Genomic DNA, 23,790 nt, shown 5'->3' on the forward strand with positions numbered 1-23,790 from the left:
ACAGCGACAGATCCAGAAGTGTTTTCTTATGTAGCATCAAGAAAAAAGTTCCAATCTTATTCAGTTTTACACATCAGCTGCATTTCAGTTTATTTATTTCTATATCAGAAGCCATTATTTCCTAAAAATTTATAAAGTCTTTTTGAAAACAAGAAACTAAAAATGAAAGTGATTTAAGGTAGAATTTTCACTCATAAAACTTTATGAAAACTTGAGCAAAGACTATAAGGTATGGCAGAATGTTGAAAAAAGGTTTATAAAGAAAAATAATTACAAAATTTCTTTGGTTTGAAAGTCTCTTGACCACTAAAGCAAAGCGAATGTTCAAGAAAGTATGAATCAACCTCCTCGCTTCGACTGCCATCTTGTTTTGTTTTGAAAATTGTTTTGAAGGAGCGCGGAATCAAAAAATATATCTTTTATAGCCAGTATCCGACTTTAGCAAGCTTTTCCCTCTCCAGACGGCAAAATTAAAAAGTGTGTTACTGGTTTTAAGCGCCGTTTCTACCAAAACGGACAGACAGATACACGGACGGAAAAGTGCTAATGAAAGGCCCTATTGCTAGCGCTGGGCCAACTATTAGAAATATATATAAAGAACAATTTAATCGATTGTTTATTTATGCGTTTATATTCACTATCTTTTTTATTTATAAGAACAATCTTATAAGAACACCAGGCTCAGATTTAGCCCCTCAGAACAATAGCCCTATTGTTCGGAGCAATCAGCCAAAATTTACTAGTCTTGGGGCTCTTCTTCCTAGTCAACCAAATACACATGCATATTTTTTGCATATTCCACCTCCATAGCAAAGAAGGTTTAAAATTATAAGAACGACAACTTTGACAGATCTCACACAAATCAATCCTCACATTCAGTTTGTTTCGACAAAATTTCGGCCTGCTAACACTCTACTAATAATCCTATAATCTCTGTTATCACAACTCCTGATGTGCATGACCGGCTATCTTCTAGATGACTTGTATCATTTTGGGATCCGTCCTAAATATGATGCTTGTCTCATCTTGATTATATTATTAAATATAAAAGACGTGTATTGTATCTTTCGATTGTTTATCATGTCCACGTACCTCTCAATAGAGAATTAGAAGGAATTCTATTCTTGATATGCGTAAGTAATGTTTCTAGCGGAAACACCCGAAAAAATCTGGGATTTGACCCCTCTGTTACTAAAAATAGAAACACGGAGGTCAAAAACCTGTTTTTTTCGAGTGCTTCCGTTAAAAATATGACGTCATCTTGACTTGCGCATATCAAGAATAAATCCTTTATAAAAGAGGGGACCAAACCTAAGGATCCTTGACATATTTCTAGAACGCGACAACATAAATATTTGTTCCCTCTAGGTAGCCGAGGCGTCCATGAAACCAATGGAAAGACTAAAGATAACTAGGGTTATGGATAATAGCCTTTGAAACAGATCGAAAGTTATGACCTTGCATGATGTTGCTTCTTTTTATTTCCAGGAAAAATAACAAATAAAAAAAGAATGAAAGAAATAGAGGAAACGTATCCATAATGAAATGCTCATATCAAATCGATCACTATTTAATAATACTGGATGGTATTGAGCATGAGATATATGCAATATTATGTAGCGGTGGTTACTCAGCACCATGATGAATAGATGGTCTTCCGAAATCAATGAAGAAGCATGTTACCACATCGCCAGAACTGTTTTTCATACTACTACTTTATCTGTTATTCCAATGACGGAATGGAACACCAGGCAATGAAGGGCGTCTACAATTTTCCATTCGGTAAGTTCAGTTGTTATATTTTGGTTTCTAGATTTCTCTTTTGATGAGACATGGGAACCCGGGATCCAAAAGCAGAAAACTTTTCCAATAAGACTGAGAAACAATATAGTCTAGAAGCCACTAAGCTTTCCAGCTAAATCGATATTTCCAATGAAATTAAAAATCGCCATTCTCGCCCAAACTATAAGTTCCTAAAAACGTTAAAATACCTACAGATCTCAATACTGTAGTTTGACGCTGATTGTATACTACTTTTATTGAGCTCTTCCAGAAAAGATTGAATATGAGGTCTGGAGGATATAATATTTTAGAGTTTTTTTTTTTGTGTTTTACTGTTATCAAATTTGAGGAAAATTTCCTTTTTTTATGGAAAATCTATCCTTATTTTTGTAATTTTTAGTACTTTTGTTGACGACCATGCCCACGCACCTGACTTACAGAAGCAATAGGCCCGAATTTCAGGTGTCAAATGAGAAAATATTTTACAACTGGACAATCGAAACCTCGGATCTAGTGTGTCCAGTCTGCACTACTCAGTTTTAGAAAACTACAATCATGGTTCTCATATTTGAGAAAAAAGGGAAAATTCCCACGAAATCCTATAGCCACGAATGATTTGGAATTGGAAGCGGTTAAACTTAGGTTGGAAGGATAGAGTTTTAATTTTTAATTTTAGCGCTTAAAATCTGAGGATCCAAAAGTTCAAAAATGGCCCAATATAGCCTGGAATTCTATGAGCACCTCCCAAAATACATTCGATTACATTAAGCAGTAACTTCCTCACATGAACTTCAAATTTCGAAAAAACAAGGAAATAACCAAAATTTCGACGCAGATTCTAGTATGTAAGCAGACGGGGATGCAGACTAGCACGCTAGACTTCCCGTCCGGGAGACGTACGTCGTTGTTAAACTGCCGCACTGTACGATTATATGCGTTGTGGGAAAGGTTTTAAATAGACTCGATTAGCGGGCCGAAGATAAGTGGACAAAGTTTTTTGTACGAAATGACCAAAACTCACCTTTTTCCTCTCTGACTAGTGGACATCGACTGTCAAACTACTCACAGACTTTAAGAAACAAAACTTAACATGAAAATGAAAATGATAATAGCACTTCGGACCAAAATAGTACCTTATTAGTACCTTATATAAAATTTAGAGCACATAATTGAAAAGTTTCTTCTACCGGGTGCACCAAAAAAAAGTATACAGGTTTGTCAAGATATTGTGAGCTTCAGGATTTAAATTTTTTGTTCATTCTTTTTTTATCGTATAGATGATGCTCTAACTTGAATCTTGAGCTATCATACATAAAGTTTGAAAAATTAGTTCGAAAATTATTAAAAAAAGACTGACTTTTTTTTAATGTGGAAATTTCAAAAAATCATCAAAAACAGCAAGCAAACTTTTCTCTTGACACTTACCTTCTTTGCACATAAAAATACCAAAAAATGCAACTGTTTTCATCAAAACTTGTTACGGAATTTAGAAATATGGTAAAAAAAGCTATTCCCATGTGGAATAATATTTTTGGAAAAGCTAAAAAAAAAGTTTTGGAAATCTCAAAGAGAGGTTTCGATATTATGTGTGTGCTATGTGAGAAAACTTTTGAAAAAATAGATCACTATTCCTCGAATAGTTGCCCAAAGAATTTGGGTCTGCATCGAGTTTGCTCGTGTTGGAAATGTTTCATGATTTTGCAAATAAGATGGAGAAACTGTTGGTAAAATTTAAATAAGAAAAAAACCACCAAAAAAACAATAACATTATGTTTTTGTCATCTTGTCTTATTGATAGCTTGATTGCTGTTTTTAATGATTATTTGAAATTTCGGTTTGGAAAAAAAGTCAGTTTTTTAAAAATAACTTTCGAACTACTTGTTCAAATTTAATGTATGATAGCTCAAAATTCAAGTTAGAGCATCCTCTATACGATAAAAAAAGAAAGAACAAATAATTTTAATCCGGAAGCTCACAATATCTCGACAAACCTGTATACTTTTTTTTGGTTCACCCGGTATAAGACCGACACTTTAATTATCGGACACTAACCCTATTCCCCGATGGTATCAGCAAATTGGAGGTCCCATAAGTCATTTGTATCGTCAATCATCTTAATTTATAAATAATCATCTTAATTTATAAATCACAACGATAATCATATTTTGAAAGCGAGTCAAAAAGTGATGACGTCATTTTTCCGCAGAATCAGATATTCTAAAGTTACACTTTTTTTTTAAGTTACAACAAGTTTGGAAGATGAGGTGTTTTTTGTTCAAGCTATTTTTGTATGAGTCATTACCGAGTAAAATCCCATGAACCTTTTGAAGATAATCCTTGTGACGGGACACCCAATGATTGATACATGTTTGTTTATAAGAATAAACTATGCGAGAATGCAAGGCTTCGATGGCTAAAATATTAAGAACAAGTTTAGAACATTTTTAGGCTCTAATAAACCCAACTTAACCCTTTGAGTGCCAGGGTCCTTTTTTCTAAGTTTTTTTTAAAAAATCGCTAGTTCAAACTTTAAGGGCTTATATCTCCTGATCTAGAAGGAATTAGAAGCTCGTATATAGCTCGTTGGATAGCTTAGAGTCTCTTCTTTCTTTTGGGCGCCTTCGGCGCCGCCCGATTTAGGAAGGGCGTGGTGGGCGGCGGCCAAGGGGGGGGGGGGTAGGTTAGGGAATTAAAGCAGTCAGGCCCGCTTTCGCTGGAAAGACTCACTTTTGAATTTTTTTTTGCTTGACCATAAAGGACAATCTAATTCCTACGAGTTCGACCAAAAATAACGATTTCTAACTCAAACTGGGCATTACAGGAGGGCTTCGCCCTCCTATATAGCCCATGTCGTATATATACGACATCGGCACTTAAAGGGTTAATAGGAAATTGCACAACAATGATCACAAAATGGTGAAAATAAGAACATTTTTAAGGCTCAAAATTCAAAAAGTTAAGAACATCTAAAGGCTTCGAAAATCTTAAACGTTCTTATAAAAAAAATGTGTATTCCACGGGATAAACTATGATTCATAACGGTCGATTGAATTATAAATACTCACAATAATCGGCCAAACCGATCAAGTTTTCTCAAATCAATTTCGATGGTTGTCCCTTGAACTTTGAAGAAACAATTTTACATTGAAAATAGGAACATATTTATGTAAAGAGGACGAAAAACCTTGAAAAACCTTGATTAAGCCGGTAGGTTTTTTAACTTGTCAAGGAAATATATTATCTAATGGAAGCTCTATCTTTGATTTTCTCTGGTATTGAGCACTTTACGCATTAAATTGTTCACCAAACAATTAATTGACATATTATTATTTGTAAATATAACGTACACAATGAGCTCATACAGTCTTCAGGTTTAAGTAGAGTTGGGTTTGGGTTTCCGACGAATGTTTTACCTAGTACAATGCAAGATTCTTTTGAAAGAGCGCCATTTTCTTAATGAGCGCATTTTCATACTTCAACGAGTTTAACATTTTCCTTTTTGGCACCCTTGAAAAATCTCCACTGTCCGGGGGTCGCTCGTAGCTTCTTGATAGATTAGATGGCTATCTCTAAACATATCGGGATGGAGAGAGCGGTATGTAGTCTACTTCACTTGAGTGCCATCAAAATAATCAAAATGCAAAGTTCAGTCTAGCCCGGGGGCCACTTATAGATTTCGATAGACAGGATATCTCTGATGAATGACCCGGTTGAATTTGACAGGCTCCGTTTTTTGGCTTTGCTTGAGGTGGTAGCAAATCCATACCACTAGATCCAGTCGCTTTTTGAATGCATGTATGTAATATGTATGTAATAGTTTGTTTTATGTTGACGAAAAGGTAACAACAAAGGCCAAAAAAAGTCAACGCTACTTTACAATTTAAAAATGTTTTGTTGGCAGCTCATCGTCGCTGCTACTGAGGCTAGATATTGACAGCTTTTGGCTAAGGTTGGCAAAGTCTTTGTTTGCTTTTATCAAGCGAAGGTTATCTGTTCTGGGACTTCCTCTCACACGCCAAATGAAATCACCATTACATTGGAAGTTCCATTTGTTAGCTTTTTCGCACATCTCTTAGATTTTTCTTTTTTCATTGATGGTAAAATCATCGGTGGTGATGCTTAGATGCCAGGCCACTTCAACTTTTTTAGGTTGCTCATGATTCTTTCTTTTTCTTCTTCACTTTGTAAAATCACCTTTATAGGACGCTTTATAGGCCAATTTTCATGTTTGAGCCCAAGTTTATGTTGGTGTGTTGGTTTGATGTTGCGGATGCCGATATCTTTGAGCAGATCCTTAATTTCCTTTTTGTCTTCTTCTTGATCTTTTTCTTTCGTTTCTTCAATTTGTTCAGGGAGTTCATGAATTATGGTGTTTCTTTTCCTTGATTCGATATTTCTTTTTGATCTCCTCTCCTCTTCTTTTTGTTCCGCAACAACAGATTTAAGATTTTGCTTTGGTTATTTCGGCGTAGGTTTTACGTGATGAATCTTTCATAAAATCTTTTGTCTTTTGTATCTCTTCTTTTATCCCTTTCCTTGTTTTGGCTTCTAAGTCGGTCATCTTTTGTGTTAGGATTTCTGCTCTTGCATCATATGGTACTTTTTTTCTCCGATTTTACTTCTTAAGGATCTCGTTATTCGCACACAACTGTGACATATTGATTATTATACATTTTAGCGAAGATTTGCAATTGTAGTGCAATCGCAATGTACCATACGTTGACAGTTACGGCATTTGAGTCGATTTTGATCTTTTACATCAATACACGTAACAAGGGTGTATGTTGCAGTTGTGTTTGCTGCTTCAATTGGTGGGTCTTGGGTGTTTTTGTCGCGATTTTTGTTCATATTTAGCGAATTTTGATGCTTCTTTGAGTTTTCACCATTTTTTTGAAAAAAACACGCTGCAAAACACGTCTTAACTAAGTGACCATTAGCAGGTATGACCATTAGTAAGAACAGTGAGTAACTTGATATCTATTTCCTTATAATTTGAAACGTCAATGTTCTCTGGGCGCAACCCAGTCGGTTTGAGCCGACGGAAAGTTTTTGATTTTTAACTTTTAATCTGTCTAAAAACACCCCAATTTATACCTATCTAGCACCAAAAATAAAGCCCATCAAATAAAATGCATGAGCTGTCGATACTTGAAATTTAATTTTTATACTTAGTAAGGCGATTTTTGTTTTCTAACGTTTTCTCAAAAACGGGTTCTTTGTAATTATGGCGCGGCAGGCAAAACATTTTGGTGTAAAGACAAACAGCTTTAAAGAGCTCCTAATAAAAAGGAGAAAGTTAGTCAGCATAAGACCACAAAAACCACAGAGAGCATCAACAAGTTTCGATCTTTTGGTTATCTCTCATTTTGGAGGTGAGCATCCTCTCTAGCCCCTGATAAGATAACAGCACTTATCTTGTTTTGACTTTTTGCAATTCAATGTTGATAGCAGTTTCTGAAAAACTCAAAGAAAAAATTAACATTACACTTAATAAAAGGCGCTATAAACGCGTGGAAGGGCGCCAAATCGCCCATTTAAACATTAAGAAAATTTTGGCGCCCGCTTGAAAAGCTCTTTTGGCGCCCCTTTCTGGTCTTTCTGGGTGGTGCACTGAAAGTGACGTCAAAAAAAAAACGAAGAAGAAAAACAAACAGAAAACCATGACTAATAGACCATTTTTTTTAATTTTTGAGGTATTTTCTTGTTTTTTTCATAATTTCATAAACTTTGATGGAATTTTAGAAAATATTTTATTGTTTTGATGTGTTCATATAATTTTTGAAAATGAAAGTGAAAAAATACAAGATGGCGAAATCCTCTAGTCTACTTCACTGGACTCAGCGCCATCAAAATCATCAGGAAGCAAAGTTTAGTCAGATGATAGGGAGATAAGAAGTAGACTCTCTAGTTTATTACAAAAAGAGTATCATGTCAAATGACTTTCCCCGCGAATATTAGTTTTCAACACTTTCATTTTTGATATTCCGAACAAGATAGATAACCGAAAAAATTGATAAACGAAATTTATTGTGCATTTACCCTTTTACAAATGATGAAACTTGTAAAAGAAATAGTTTCTTTATAAGAACATTCAAAATTTTTTAAGCCTTCGGATGTTCTTAACTTTTTGAGTTTTAAGCCTCAAAAATGTTTCTAACATATTCTTATTTTCACCGTTTTCGAGTATTTTTGTCCATTTCCCTAAGAAATGGGATGTTTTAGAGTCTCCGAAGCCTTAGAATCTTCTTAGATTGCTCTTAGTATTTTGGCCATCGAAGTGTTGTGTTCTTATATAGTTTGTTCTGATAATAATGAATAATAGCTAGCAAGAATCAACCAAACAGGCTCATTCAGGTCCTAGAAATTGAGATTTGGGTGTCCAGAGGTCAAATGAATCGTTAAAATCAAACGTTCTCCAATAAGAAATTTTATCAGTTTTATTTTTGATACCTTATCGGGGAAAACTTCGTCGGGGAAAAGTGACGAAATTTCGGCCAAGTGACGAATATTTTTCCCCGACGAAAATTTTCCCCGGCCTTAATGCGTTTACCAACTACCAGCAAGTGATGAATATTTTTCCCCGACGGAAATTTTCCCCGGCCTTAACGCATTTACCAACTACCAGCAAGTGACGAATATTTTTCCCCGACGAAAATTTTCCCCGGCCTTAATGCGTTTACCAAATACCAGTAAGTGACGAATATTTTTCCCCGACGAATATTTTTCCCGACGAAGTTTTCCCCGATAAAGTATTCCAAACCAGATAGATAACCGAAAAAATTGATAAATGAAATTTATTGCTATTTACCCTATTAAAGACTTGTAAAAGAAATAGGTTTTTAGATGTATACGCATATACAATTTAATCAAAATTATATCATGCGAAAAAAAAATGAACTCACAAATTTAATAGGTGCGACAAACAATAAAAGCGCGGTAAAGCTGTGACTTTATGCAAGGAGTTTAATAAAAGTTCCTTGGTTTATATGTAATAAAAATATTTAAGTTATAATTAATTTGCCAGTTTCTGTTTCTGGATCCACGTGTGCATTACTTTGCTGTTTATTGATTGAAGTGGTTTTGAGAGAGATTTGGTCTTTATGAACGGCGCCAAAGGTGGAGTCGACAGAATTTCTTTTAGAATGCCTTAACAGGCCTTTTCATTCAACTCTCAACCACAGATATCTGTAAAGCCCGAAGGGCTAGATAGGCAACTTTAAGCTTTCTCCAGCAAAAAAAAGTGAAGCAAAAATTTGACTTTTTAAATTTCGTGCCGATGGATAGGATCTAGCATTTTAATTGTTTTCGGAGCGCGAGATCAAAAAAAGTAGGCGGCAAACGCTATTTCACATCTGTCAAACCGGTGAAATTGCATATTTTAGTCACGTGACTTTGGTAGGAAATCCTTCCAAGCCTAGGCTTCACTTTTCGATAAAAGCCGCAAATTTAGCCCTTCGGGCTTTACAGATCTGTGCTCTCAACCCCTTAACGGCGTGGTCGGTTTTTGAGCGGACTGGTAATGAAATTAAAATGAAATGACGTCACATTTCGTTGTTTTTATGAAAATATTAATGCAGAAATAAATGGTTTTATTTCCCATCCAGGAGTCTCGCCTCTAGCCCTTCGGGCTTGAAACTCAATGGCTCGAATTCAGTTTTCTCATGCTTAAGGGTTGATTGGTGAATCATTTTTAAGCAGACTATATAGCTGATTTGGCAAAATTTTATTTTTACCGTTGTTAGGCTAGGATCCTGGTGGCATATATTTATAAAGCCCGAAAGGTTAGATGTCGTGCTTTGGCTGGAAAGTGTGCCGAGATTAGATAGGAAATCTTACCTTGGTAACCTAACATCACAATAGAATTTCAGCGCTTGACCAATAACAAGCTTCATAGGTATTTGAAAACAATAACAGCAATGTTTTTTGCGATATTCGCTTTTTTTTTCTTGTGGGAGCTTAAAGCACGACATCTAGCCCTTCAGGCTTTCCAGAAATCTGTGACTGGTGACCTCGCTGCCGTGGCCTCTGCTTTGTAAAAAAGCTTTTGATGAGTTTGGAAAGTTTTATGGAATTTTTCATTATCCATTGAAGCCCTCAAGCGGTTTTCGTGATGACGCTGCAAAAAAGTCCCTATGACTTTTTTGCAGCGTGATTACATGATTTGGAATTTTTTTGAAAAGGATGCGTGATTGTCCATTTTCTTTACTGATTTGCGTGAGTTACCGATGGGGGACTTCATCCATCGGGTCCTTGATTGCCGGTTTGATTCGTTTTCATTGGTATTCAAGCAAGAACATCCCTGTATCAGTGATCTGTTGACAAATCCTTCGGGATTGAATAGACGATATCGGATTTAGATAAATGCAATGCATTCTGGTTTCTAGGGACTCTCAAAGGAATTATAATAGATCAATTATAATAGATTATAATTCCTTTGAGAGTCCCTAGAAACCAGAATGCATTGCATTTATCTAAATCCGATATCGTCTATTAGGGAGAAGCCCATTGGGATGGAAAATATTTTGTGTCTCGATAGACCTTTTCATAAATTACGTCACTAATATCAATTGCCTCGTATTCAAGCAATTACCATAGTGATTATGTCCCTTGAGACACTGAATAATTTTTTATGAAAAGAAAATAGTTTTAATAAAGCCCACCGGGAGTTAATCACCATGGCAATAATTTCAAAACGAGGCAAGTGATGTTAGTGACGTAATTTATGAAAAGATCGAATGCTATTTTTACAGCTCAAAAATGAAGTTTAGGAGTTTAGGTTTTCTCTAGTGATTATTGGATTTAACTGGGTCTACAAGTTTTAAATCTGGATCTTACTCACACTATTTTAAAGTGGGCAGAAAGTATCTTATAGGAGAGTGGAAATATAAATTTGAAAGATTCTAAAAGATTCTTTTCTGTAATCTGGAAATCTTTTTACCTTGGTTAGGTATCGAAACTAGATATATATCAGAACTTTTTATTAGAAAAATATTTGGAGGTCTTTGGATGTTCTTACTTTCACCATTTTGTAGGGTGTACTTCATTAAAAACGTTAAAAATGGGTGTTTTAGCGAGTCATTGAAAGCCTTAAAATGTTCTTAACTTGTTCTTATAAAGTTTGTTCTTATAGAAAAACCTGTATCCTGAAACGAAATTTGTTCGAAGAAATCAATTAAGTTCATATAAGAAAAATCATCGTAAAAATTAATTAAACTTATGCCTTGTGATTATCGTGATATGTGAAAATTACTATTGACAAAAAAAACGGCTCTCCACAGGTCCACAGAGGTGTACACCCGCACTCCTTTTCTTTACGGGAGAGTCCCAAGTGTATTAACTGCGTCACATTTTAATCAATGCATCTTTTGACAAAAAAGTATAAAGCCAACTTTTTGACTGTCAGAATATTAAAGTATATAAAAAACATTTTGATTATTACATTGCGAACCGAAACTGATTGATAAAGAACCACAATAATTTTTGAGAGAGAGGTAAGAGAACTTTAATCTGCTCTGTTTTTGATGCCAAATGGAATTCTACTTATGTAAAAATATATATTATGTGTCTAAGCTAGAAAATCAATTTGTATTTTGTGTCATTAGTTGGGTTACTTTCTGCGAAATTTCAAGTTCTTTTTGTCAGTGTTGTATCATTGATGCCCGAAGGTCTAGAGCGCAATTCTTGAGTCTGCTAAATCGCGTGCCAGCGTGCCATCTGTTTTCAAGCGTGTCAGTGTGCCTACGTGCCATGCGTGCCAACGTGCCGTGCGTATAATACACTTTATAAGAATGTCCATGATGAAAATGACAAAAAAATTAAGAATAATGTTAAGAATATCACCATCATGGAATTTGGCTACTCGAGCTAAGAATGCCATTTTTAGAGCATTTTCAATTGTAAATCGCTAATTACCCCAAGTAAGGCTCAATCCTTTCACGTAAATGCTATTTATGCTTGAGACGTATGTACTAAATGTTAAATCTAGTCTGAATTAGGATCCCTAAGAATGCCGTAAGAATATTTTAGGATGATTTTCCCAAAAAAGTTAAGAATATCCATTATGAAATGGATTTACACAATCCTTGGCTAGGATCTGGTTTTATTATGTATTTTTTTGTTTTTTCTTATTCCCTAATTTATTTCTTTGTTACAGGTCAAATCAATAACTTACCGACATGGCCCAATTCTTGTGGCAAGTTGCTGTTATGGTGACGGTCCTACAATTATTTACACCTGTAGTTGGTAAGTTGTTGAATGATCTCCTTTCTCTTTGTTTATATTGGAGAATTCACTGACCAGTAGTTACTCCGGGGGGGAGGGACACTCAAGGTTGTGATTACCATATGTGCGTCCGTTAAGGGTATATTTTCCGAGCTTCCTAAAGTGCACTGTAAGGGTCGAAATCATCAAAAATGATAAAAATGGTGGGTAAAGAATTTGCAAAATTTGGCCATATTTTGCCTGAAAATTTCAAGAAGATGCACCGTGAGGGTCGATTTTCCGCCCAAAATTGCTCAAATTCTCCAAAATTTTCTCAGCTTTTTAAGGGTCCGATTTCAAAGGCCTACTTTTGGGCCGCACGTATGGTCGTTTTTGAATCGAGTGCCCCCCCGGGTAGTTACCCTGTACACAGTGTTACTCGCGGCTGAGCAAGATCTCTGATCGGAGATTTTTGAAAGTGGTACTCTAAATGTTAGCACTACTCAATTATGGTAATTAAGTTTTTATGGCATAACGCAACGGTAACACAATTAAGTTCCCTGTATGTCCGCTAATTGGAGGGAGAATGATAAGTTTTTTGATCATTTCATCCAAAAGAAACTGTTCGCTAATTGGAGTGTCCCTTAATTGTGTCCACCTTTCGGAAACTTTTTTTATAAGGATTTGACTAGAAAATGGCCGAAAAATCTCTTTTCTCATCAGAGGTATCCGCCTTTTTGAGTATCGCTATTTCTACTGTACTTGATTACTGCCTTGATTACCCAGCCCACTGAACATAAATTAAATCGTGGATTAGTAAATATCCGCCATTTTCATTCAGAATTTTTTGAAAGGGACATCCGCGAAGAAGCTATTCATAGGTTCAAACTCTAGCTGACGTCACACAATGCTACGTCACAAGTATTTATGAAAAAGTATATCAAACGCTCGCGGTGCTTTAACACCTGTATCGTGCCTTTCAAAAAAAACACTGATCAAAGATTTTTGTTTTCCAGGATTGAAAGTTTAATAAATAATAGACAGCTCCAGGCTTTTAAGCCTTACTCTTTAGGCTTTGCTATAGACCCCAAAAGTTCTTGCAAAAAGGAAAAAGGAAAAAGGAAAAAACTCACTATACTGCCCTGAAGAAACTTTCCCCCTGTTATTGATTTTTGAAAGTTTTCGATCCAGAATTTATTCAATAAAAACTCGACAAAATAATGAGGCATTTCAATTCCCAACTTTTGTATTTTTTAACCAAGTTATAAAATCTAACATTTGCATTTGATATTTTTTCAGGTAAGCCGTCATTTGCACAGACAGGTTATGAACTGGTTTACCCCGAAAGAATTCATAAGCATCGTTCGAAAAGAGATTTATCTACAAAACAAAAGGTACGCTACACAGAGTATTCGGAGCTGAAATTGCCTAATATCTCGCTATTTCGTATTCTGGTCCGTTAATTACAAACCTATGTAAATTTCGGAAAGCCGATCAGCAAGAAAATTCGGAAACTTTAGACAAATTGTGATGCTATATGGTGATATAGTGGTCTAAAAAAAGTTTGCACAAATTTCACATTTTGACGTAGGGTGCTCTAATTGTGCTATCGACTTCAAATTTCGCAAAGTGAATCTTTAACATATATGTCTCTCCTTAAAAATTCAGATTCAGAAAATAATTATGACCCATTTAAAAAGTTTTTAAGCTATTAAATTTCAGAATTGACTTGTTGAAGATTTTTCAAAATTGACTTGTACAAGATTTTTCAAAATTGACTTGTACAAGATTTTTCAAAATTGACTTGTTCAAGATTTTTCAAAATTGACTTTTTCAAGATTTTTCAGAATTGACTTGTACAAGATTTTTCAAAATTGACTTGTTCAAGATTTTTCAAAATTGACTTATTGTTCAAGATTTTTCAAAATTGACTTGTTCAAACATTAGCCTCATCAATTCACAAAGACTCACAAATCATCAACCTGTTTAGGGTTCTTTTTATTTTCTACTTTTTTGGAACACCCGATATGTTTATACGTACCTCTCCAGTCTTGCATTGAGAATAAACCAAAAAAATACTCTAACTCGCTAACCTTACTGGAAGTTGAATCGAATGTCATCACTTTACTTGTCGATGAAGTGAAAAACTTTACCCTAAGGGTAATACAGTTGACACTCTCTAATTCGATATTCAAGTGGAAGTGTATTTTAATCAAATGAAGGGAGCGTATTAAACAGTAAAGCGTAAATTTGAGAGCGGTAACTGTATAGGAAAATCTTTCAATCATGGACCCGTATACAGCATTTCTTTCCGTGTTCTGACCGTGTTCTGAACTCGCAATGATTTCTAAAACTAATATGACATTGTTTCTTCTCATATTTTTAGGAGGGCAATCATGACGAATTTGTTTCTTATCGTATTCCATCCATTGATAAATATATTGTTTTGGATTTGAAAAAACGAAAGTAAGTATTTCTGCAAACTCATCCCCGAGTAACCCAGGCTTTACTATGTTACTGATGATTGCAACCCCGTACTCGTGTAACCCAGGCTTACTTACGTTACTGATGATTGCAACCCCGTACTCGTGTAACCCAGGCTTTATTTACGTTACTGATGATTGCAACCCCGTACTCGTGTAACCCAGGCTTTATTTACGTTACTGATGATGCAACCCCGTACTCGTGTAACCCAGGCTTTATTTACGTTACTGATGATGGCAACCCCGTACTCGTGTAACCCAGGCTTTATTTACGTTACTGATGATTGCAACCCCGTACTCGTGTAACCCAGGCTTTATTACGTTACTGATGATTTGCAACCCCGTACTCGTGTAACCCAGGCTTTATTTACGTTACTGATGATGCAACCCCGTACTCGTGTAACCCAGGCTTTATTTACGTTACTGATGATTGCAACCCCGTACTCGTGTAACCCAGGCTTTATTTACGTTACTGATGATTGCAACCCCGTACTCGTGTAACCCAGGCTTACTTACGTTACTGATGATTGCAACCCCGTACTCGTGTAACCCAGGCTTTATTTACGTTACTGATGATTGCAACCCCGTACTCGTGTAACCCAGGCTTTATTTACGTTACTGATGATTGCAACCCCGTACTCGTGTAACCCAGGCTTTATTTACGTTACTGATGATTGCAACCCCGTACTCGTGTAACCCAGGCTTTATTTACGTTACTGATGATTGCAACCCGTACTCGTGTAACCCAGGCTTTATTTACGTTACTGATGATAGCAACCCCGTACTTGTGTAACCCAGGCTTTATTTACGTTACTGATGATTGCAACCCCGTACTCGTGTAACCCAGGCTTTATTTACGTTACTGATGATTGCAACCCCCGTACTCGTGTAACCCAGGCTTTATTTACGTTACTGATGATTGCAACCCCGTACTCGTGTAACCCAGGCTTTATTTACGTTACTGATGATTGCAACCTCGTACTCGTGTAACCCAGGCTTTATTTACGTTACTGATCGATGCCATAGAATATTATTAGACGTTGTCAGTAAGCTTAAAAAAAGTCATATGTAGTGAACGAGCTTGATGTCATAGTCTAGCTGTTTTTCTTTTGATTAATACTAAACAATAAAGGTATTTTTAAATTTTCTCTCGAACATTTTTCCCTTCTTAAACACACAGTAAACGTAAGAAAGTCCAAAATGCCCACTTCCCCAAGGAGACGCAGGCAAAAACAGTTTCTCAAGACTAAATGGTGGATAGCAAAAAAAAAAAATGTCCGTAAATTAATATAATCTCGGTGAGATGAATTTGGAGGATTTTACTTTTTACTTTCACTGGACCCTCTCTGAATTTGTTGCTTTGAAAATGAAATGCAAATTTTAGATCCTTGTTTTCTTTCCAGGTCACATCTTACATCAGGCAATGTTAAAATCATAACACACGATGAAAAAGGTGCTCAGCAAGTTGAAGAAGTAAGTAAAAAGAAATTGGCTCTGAAATGATGAATTTCGAATGGTTCCAAACAATTTTCTTCTCCAGAAATAAGACGTAGTGTTCGGTACGGCTCAAATGGAAACGGTTACGAAATACTGTGTGGAACACCAAAATTTGGAAAATCAAAAAGAAGACACTACAAAGCAAAGGAAACGCTTTAACATTTTCATCGGAACGGAACTACTCTGTGTTTTTGCTTCCAAATATTCCCGAAACTGATTCGAACAGTTCTTCTATTCTTAAGAAAAACCATTCCGAACCGAACGTTCGAACATGATCTAATTTATGAAAATAGCTTCGGGATACGAAAAAAACCCGGCCTAATATAACAAATATTCATTACGAAACTTCGTAAAAGTATAACTCAAAAATTAAAGGAAACCATCGAAGAAAACAGGCCGTTTATTAAAGTGGTCTCCTACCTTACATTTCCAGCTATCACCAGAGGACTGTCATTACGTTGGTCAAATCAGAGATGTGGAAGATTCACATGCTTTCATCAGCACTTGTCATGGTTTAACGTAAGTCAAACTTATTCACCTATTAACTTTGAACGTTGTGATCGGCTTAAACATATACCCAGCTGTCACACAATGTTGTTTCAACGTTTATCTAACGTCATGTGGACGTTGTGAACATTATATAAATGTTGAAAAGACGTTGTCTGCCAGTTTGGTATCTACTTGGTTAGAAAACGCAATGCGCAATATTTTGGTCATGTGATCAATAGGTTATGGATAATTCAACTTGTAGAGATGTTTTCATAAAGGCTTTGTTGCCTGAAGAGACCTACCTAGAACCATGTTTGAGTTAAGGAGATATTCGATTTATAGAGGTCGGAGAAAAGACTTTTCTTTACAAGGTTTCCAAGGGTTTTGCTTTGTTTTTGGTAGGCTGGTGAATGAAAAATTAACTCTGGCGATTTTTAGATTCTAGGCCGGCGAATTCTTAGCAAGCGCAGTGTATTGATTAGCGTAAATATATACATGAAGCGGTGAGCAGAACTTTTCGAACGGCGAATTGTGATTTTTTTTCGTGCCTTGGACCGGTGAAATTCGCCGTTAATCGGGCCTAAATAAGACCTCTGCGTTTCGGATAAATTCTGTTTCAATACTTTCAGGGGTACTTTGGATGATGGAGAAAATCGATATGATATTGTTCCTTATGTAAGTTGGAAACTTTCGTTACATTTTTCCATAAACCTTGAGCTCGTATTTTAGTTGTCATCGATTGCGATCAAGTTTTTGCACTTTTTCGCGAAAATTAACGAAAACAATCAAGTTACACCCTAGATAAGAAATTGCATCATAGTACCCTTTTGTGTTCAACCATTACGCTTTTTTGTCGACTAGTGCGATCTAAACATTATTACAATTTTAAAATCACATTAGTCAAATTTTCTGGAAAATCTTCCTTCTAGCAATCCCATGTTTTAAGCTCAATGGCTTTTTTTGTTGAATGCTAATACTTGACGATTGTGATTTTATATAAAACTTGTGATTGTTGTAATGATTCTCCTCGGTTTCAGGATGACGAAGGCCAACATCGATTCACTCGAGTTAACGACCATCTCGACGAAATTTATAAATCACTCCAAATGTCGTCTTTCACCGGTAAGTGAGAAATATTTGTTATGAATTTTACTTTCTAACAAAGGGTCATCCAACGTCCGTAGAAAACTCATCTCCAAGCAGATTCTGGCTACTCTGGGCTGTCACGTAATACATTCTAAAGGCCTTTACTCCGTAAGGAAATATGACCATGTTCTCGAACTACTTTGATATTTCCATCCAGAATTGGGGTGATTGTTAAATGAGTTTTTGAGTTTATTGATTAGCGGTAATCATAAAAATAAGCAAAGCAAAAGTTTTTTAGATGTTTATCCCAATTTGAAGTACTCCCTTGTGTCTCGTTCAGAATCAAGAGTTGATGACGCGCCAAAGATTCGAAAACGAAGAAGTACTTTCAATGGGAATGTCCCTGGATTGGTAAGAATAATGACTTGTATTGTTCATGTATTTAGTTGCCGAAAGGACCGGGTTTTCTATAAAAGTACCGAAGCAATGTTTTTTTCTTATTACAACATCCAAAATTGTTGAAGCCTTTGGATGTTCTTAACTTTCTGAGTTTTAAGCCTAAAGTGTTCTTAATACACCTTTTCAACCGTAGTCGCGCGATCAAACGGACAAAAAAATTCCCGTGCGGTAATTGGCGGCTACTGTCGAAAAGGTGTATACTTTAACCATCAAAGCCTTATTTAGCAGAAACAGAAATTGTCTGCACATTCAACTTATTCTACAACATTTTGATTCTGAGAAACAAGGTCCTTAATCAAATAGACGATATTGGCTTAACGATTTGACCTCCGAAAATTGCCCACAATGCTTTGCGCGGAAAAAAATTCATGGTGAAATTTTTTCCGCACAAAGCATTGTGGGGAATTCTCGGGGGTCAAATCTGAGTTTTCATGTAAAGCCGATATCGTCTATTCCGTTGTTTAATCGATAAATTATTTGTTATTTTTCAGAGAACATTCGATCTTATAAATGTTGAACCGCAATACATTCCTTATTTAAAAACAAACAAGACAAGATATGTGGAGTTATTGGTCAGTGTCGGCAAGGGCGTGGTAAGTCAATACTTTGCTTCGCTTGTATAGCATACTAGACATAGATATCATATAAAACACTAGATAAAGCTACTACTGTATTTCACAAGCAACGGCAGGTGAAGCAAAATAATGCGCCATCTTTGAAAGTAGGTCACAGTTCGGTACCGGAAATTTGTTCAACCAAGCAAAAGAACCTGAATGGTGCGAGCGACAAGGCGAAAGATAGGGATTGATCGATCAAATTGCCGGTATGGAAGTATGGTCTACTTATTAAAGATGGTGGATGGACGGAGGGACGGAGTAGCTCTATCTAGTGTTTTATACAAGATATCTGTGATGCTAGACGACTAAAGTTTAGACATAAATACTATATACTAAATACATAAAACTAAGGAAAAACAATAAAAGGAATAATGTAACATATACAACTGCTATTATCGCGTTGCAATTATCAAATTGTAACACCCATTATTGCATTACTTGGATTATGAACGACTCAAGTCTTAAGTTTCGCTTCTTTAAAAATCTTCCGAGAATAGAACAGTAGCATAGACAGGAGGGGTGCAAAATTTGTGTAGGAGAGCAGATTTTTATGACACAGTAATTATCTTTTTATAATATGAATAGATAGTTATAAAAGTCTGCTCTCCTACAAAAATCTGCAGTGTATAGTTTACAGGCAGTATGACTCTTCTTTGCATAGGTATCTACCCAAATTCGATTGCACCGATCTGTCTCTTTGATTGCTAAGCTTATTATTATTATTACAAAGGCATCAAGAACCATTATGGAGTCTATAGCATGACCCGGTGAGAGATTGAACCAATGACTTTTGCACTGTAGTCGAAGCAAATTTTTTTTCCGTGATCGGTTAGAAGAATCTTCCAAAGTTGGAAGAATATTCACTATTAAGGTTAGAAGAATCCTCGAATGTTAGAAAAATCTTTGGCTTTGGAAAATGGGCTTTTCCAGAATAAAACCGTATACCCCCTGTTGAGGAGGTCCATTTCCGTTCCAAGGGGGTAAGGTTTGGTATGTGGCGGAATTCCATAGGGAGATACAAAAATCTGTCAAAAAAAACTGAAATTCCATGGGGGTAGCCTTTTAAATCCTACTAAAATTCAGAATTCTAGAGGGGTTTAAGCCTGAAATTGCCTGGAATTCCAGGGGGTTGCAGCATTTCCAGGCACAAAATGATGGAGCTCCTCAACAGGGGGTATACGGTTTTTTTTCTGGAAAAGCGCAATAACCGATCACGAAAAAAAATTTGCGTAGCCGAATGCCCTTATCATTTTGTTCTCCTTCATTTAGACTGAGACCTATGGAAACAATTATAGTTTGATTTTGGAGAGAATGCTTAACGCACTTGGTCAAGTCGATCTGGTAAGTAATGTATAAAAAAAAACTCGAAAAAATACTTTTTGTTCTGCTTACTGCCTGCCGTCGTTTTTTTATAAGTTTCCCATTTTCGCACTAAGATTCTTTTGCCACTTTACTAGCGGGAAAAAACTGGGACTTTGGGTAGTTGAAAAATGATCTTTGGAAAGTTAAGAAGTTAGGCAGTTAGGTAGTTTCGTGAGTAAACACAAGATCTTCGGTACCATTACAAACAAACCCTTTTCAATCTAATGCAGGCTATCCCGGGAAAAATAGCGGAAAGATTCTGGAAAAGTGACAAGAATCTTAGTGCGGAATGGAAAACTTAAAAAAAACGACGGTATTTATAAGAATGAACCGGAATTTTGGTTATTTCCTCCTTTTTCGAAATTTGAAGTTCGGGCGAGAAAATCGCTTATTTCTCGTGGGCCATCTGCTTAATGCCATCGAATATTTCAATTGTGGGAATTTCCCTTTTTTTCTCTAATTTTACGACCATGATTTAGGCTAACCTTGACTGCCCTTATCGGCCAAAATTTAGTTGCCCCTAAGTGACTAAATTTTGGCTCCGTGACTAAAATTAGGGCCGACTAAAAATTTAGAAATGGCCAAAACTTGGTTATTAGTCGGCCCTTAGTGACTAAATTTTGACGAGGTGACTAAAATCAGGACCGACTAATAATCAAAGCCGACTAAAATTGAGGCCGAATAAGTTTTGGCCGATAAGGAACTGGTCAAAAAAAGTGTATCAAATATAATTTTTTTTCTCAGTCTTACCAAGCCATCAATATTCGATTAGTTTTGACCGCTCTGGAAATTCAAACAAAAGATCGTTTCCAACGTTCATCTAATGGTGGTGGAGAGTTATCGAATTATGCTACATATGTAATCAACACAATCAAGAAATTAGATTTTTATAAAGATATCTCTTTTGACCATGGTATGTTTATGAGGTACGTTTTTCTTTTTGTAAGAACAAACTGTATAAAAACATAAGATTTCAATGGTTAAAATATTAAGAACAAGTTAAGTACATTCGAAGGCTTTGCTGACTCAAAAATGGCTAATTTTTTAAGAAAATGAACAAAAATATTCACAAAGTTGTGAAAATAAGATCACTTTAAGAACATTTTTACGCTTAAAAACCAAAAGTTAAGAACATGCTACCTCTTCAGAAATTTTGGATGTATCTTATAAAAGAACTCGTAACGGTGGCTGACAATTGAAATCATATATTCTTTTATAAAGTCTTTAGTAAAAACCTTCCCACCCATGACGTTATAAATTTAAGACCATGTTCAGACGTTACGGTTCCGTTTCGTTTCGTTCTGTTCAGTTCCGAAACGGTTCCGAAACAAGTGTGAACGTCAAAACTCGAAACGTCAAAAAAGAAGACGTTACAAAGCAAAACAGATTGAAACGGTTTCGCTCCACTTTTTTCATCGGAACGGAATCGCTCCGTTTTCTTGCTTCGAAACGTTCCGAAACCAATATGTACACACTCGATCCGTAACGAAAACCATACCGGAACAAAACAGAACAGTAGCGTGTGAACTTGGTCTAAGGCCTAGCAAACGTGAATTGACGTCAAAAACGTTTGTTTTTGTTTTTAAAAAGTGACGTCAATGCTACGACTTCAAAAATAGGCCCCTTGGGTTTTGACGTCAATACACGTTTGGTAGGCCTTAGATAGCGCTCCGCAACGCATACGTCATAATTATTACTTTTCACTTTTTTTGACATTTGTACGAGTTGCAATCCCACAATTCAACGCGGCTCAATTAAAGATATGTGCAAGTTGTTATATATCTTTTGTCAAACGATACAATTAACGTGCAAAAGAGATTAACGCAAAGGTTGATGAAATTGGAACTCGTACAAATACATTGAGAGTAACGATTAAGTCAAAAATAAAATCAATTTTTAGATTCAGCGCGGTGCGCTATTTAGAACGCCATGTTCTCCCACTTCTGGCCTTTTCTGACAAAAATTGTTTCTGAAGTTATTAGGCCCGAAATAGTTTTTTTTAATCAAAAAACACCTTGTTTAGTTTCTCAAGTCCCTTCGCTTTGTTTAAGAATGCGTTCTATTCATAGATTTATACAACCCGAAGGGCTAGTGTCTAGGCTAATGTCGGGCTTTAAGCCATAGCAGGCAAAAAAAAGTGAATATTTTTATAAATCTATGGTTCTATTTTGCTTCTATACGGAAACAGATAGAGTCGATATTTTACGTGGATAGCCCAGTAATCTAGGACTTTTAGACAGTCTTTAGATTGTTTTCACGGGGTCCACGGCCAGCCGGCTCGGCTCGGCTATCTATGAACTGAACGGACCATTAGAAGGAGCGGGGATTCGAACTGCAAATCCCTGGTTTGAGACGCTGACGCCTTTGACCACTTGGCCATCGCTCCCCTAAGGAATCAAAGCTCTCAAAGGAATTTGATCTAATTACACTAACATGTTTTATATGTGGTATCAAAAAATATCCTTAAACCTATTTTGTCTTATCTTACAGTAAAACTGGGTGGAATGACGGCGTTGTTGGAATGGCGTACGTTGGAGGTGTTTGCAGCAGCTCTATACAATACTCCGTCAACTTGGTAAGTTAGTTATCTGATGTTCCGCCCACGATAAAGCTCTAAACAAAGACAGACAGATTTCCTATATCGGGGAAGAATGTTAGCCCGGGGGGGGGAGAAAGGTCCTATTCCGAAGAGTATACAATTTCCCCCAGAAAGCCTCTTCTACACTTTACAGATCATCTAAAGAATCACGCAATGTTTCGAACTCCAACCCTGACCCTAACTGATAAGATTGAAATAATCAAAAATCGAAAATATCAAAAAGGTCCAAAAGGAAGAATAAAAAAAGTCCACTTTTAGCCGTCCACAACCCCGACCGAAAAGTGACTGAACCACCCCTAACTACATGTGGTCTAAAAGAACGACAAATTACGCATGTGTGTTAAAGGAACATAACAGTACTTGCAAAATTTATAAACAAACTGTATGCAGCGGATACAAAATCAAAACAAATGTCACATGTCAAAATAAAAAATCAAACCAAATATAGCTAATTTTGATTGTTCAATTTTTTTACAAGTTTGTTTTGAACACGTGATTTTAATTGTTCTCTTTAATGACACGTGGTTTGCGCAATGTTTACATTTTACTACTTTTATGTCCCTTTAATGCAGAAGTCTGATTTTTTAACTCTTCGGAATGGGACCTTTCTCTGACTGCGTATTATATCAAGTATGTTATGCAAAGCCTAGCCTAGCACGCTAGAAGACTAATTCAAACCGAAGTAAGACAGGCAAAAAATTATTGTTCATACAAACTGATTTTTTTCCATTACGATTATTGTTTTACAGTCTAGATTGAAAAACAAGCAAAACCAGACAATTTGATGAAATATGATAAGCAACAAAGTCCGAATATAAGCATCTTTCTGATCTTTTTATCAAAATCCAAGAAAAAAACAAGATGATGTGTCTAGGTTCGAGTCGAGTTATTGAGTAAGGTTTATATGGCATTGTTAACTGAAGGGACCAGAAATAAACTTGTTCGAGTTAAGGTAACATTCGAGTTATAGAGGTTCTAGTTAAAGAGAACTCTCTGTATTATAAAACTACTGTATGGGCTCTTCCAGAAAATATTCGTACACCCGGGTAGCGAAAAATCAGCAAAATTTGCCTTGTCCGGGTGGTAAATTTGCTCTGTCCGGGGGTAATTTTGGTTGTCCGGGGGTCAACTGATTCTTGTCCGGGGGTAAAATCCGTTGTCCTGGGGCCAAAAGTCACTGTCCAGGGTAAATCACTGAAAGTTGCTATATTCTCCA

At 36.1% G+C, this 23,790-nt stretch overlaps 1 protein-coding gene across 1 annotated transcript in view; it reads left to right on the top strand.

The window, feature by feature from the left end:
- Positions 1-1,580: 1,580 nt before the first annotated feature.
- Positions 1,581-23,790, top strand: part of LOC136811961 (uncharacterized) — a 76,104-nt gene continuing 53,894 nt past the window's right edge. Inside the window, exons 1-13 of the mRNA XM_067068564.1 lie at positions 1,581-1,782; positions 11,936-12,024; positions 13,282-13,376; positions 14,369-14,448; positions 15,869-15,938; positions 16,396-16,481; positions 17,081-17,126; positions 17,489-17,573; positions 17,878-17,948; positions 18,488-18,589; positions 19,883-19,954; positions 20,720-20,901; positions 22,466-22,550. Coding sequence (XP_066924665.1) covers positions 11,958-12,024; positions 13,282-13,376; positions 14,369-14,448; positions 15,869-15,938; positions 16,396-16,481; positions 17,081-17,126; positions 17,489-17,573; positions 17,878-17,948; positions 18,488-18,589; positions 19,883-19,954; positions 20,720-20,901; positions 22,466-22,550 — 1,041 coding nt within the window. The 5' untranslated portion in view covers positions 1,581-1,782; positions 11,936-11,957. The remainder of the gene's footprint in view (positions 1,783-11,935; positions 12,025-13,281; positions 13,377-14,368; positions 14,449-15,868; positions 15,939-16,395; positions 16,482-17,080; positions 17,127-17,488; positions 17,574-17,877; positions 17,949-18,487; positions 18,590-19,882; positions 19,955-20,719; positions 20,902-22,465; positions 22,551-23,790) is intronic.

Source organism: Clytia hemisphaerica, unplaced genomic scaffold (assembly GCF_902728285.1).
Source record: "Clytia hemisphaerica strain Z4C2 unplaced genomic scaffold, Clytia hemisphaerica genome assembly, whole genome shotgun sequence".
In the NCBI taxonomy this organism is placed as follows: Eukaryota; Metazoa; Cnidaria; class Hydrozoa; order Leptothecata; family Clytiidae; genus Clytia; species Clytia hemisphaerica.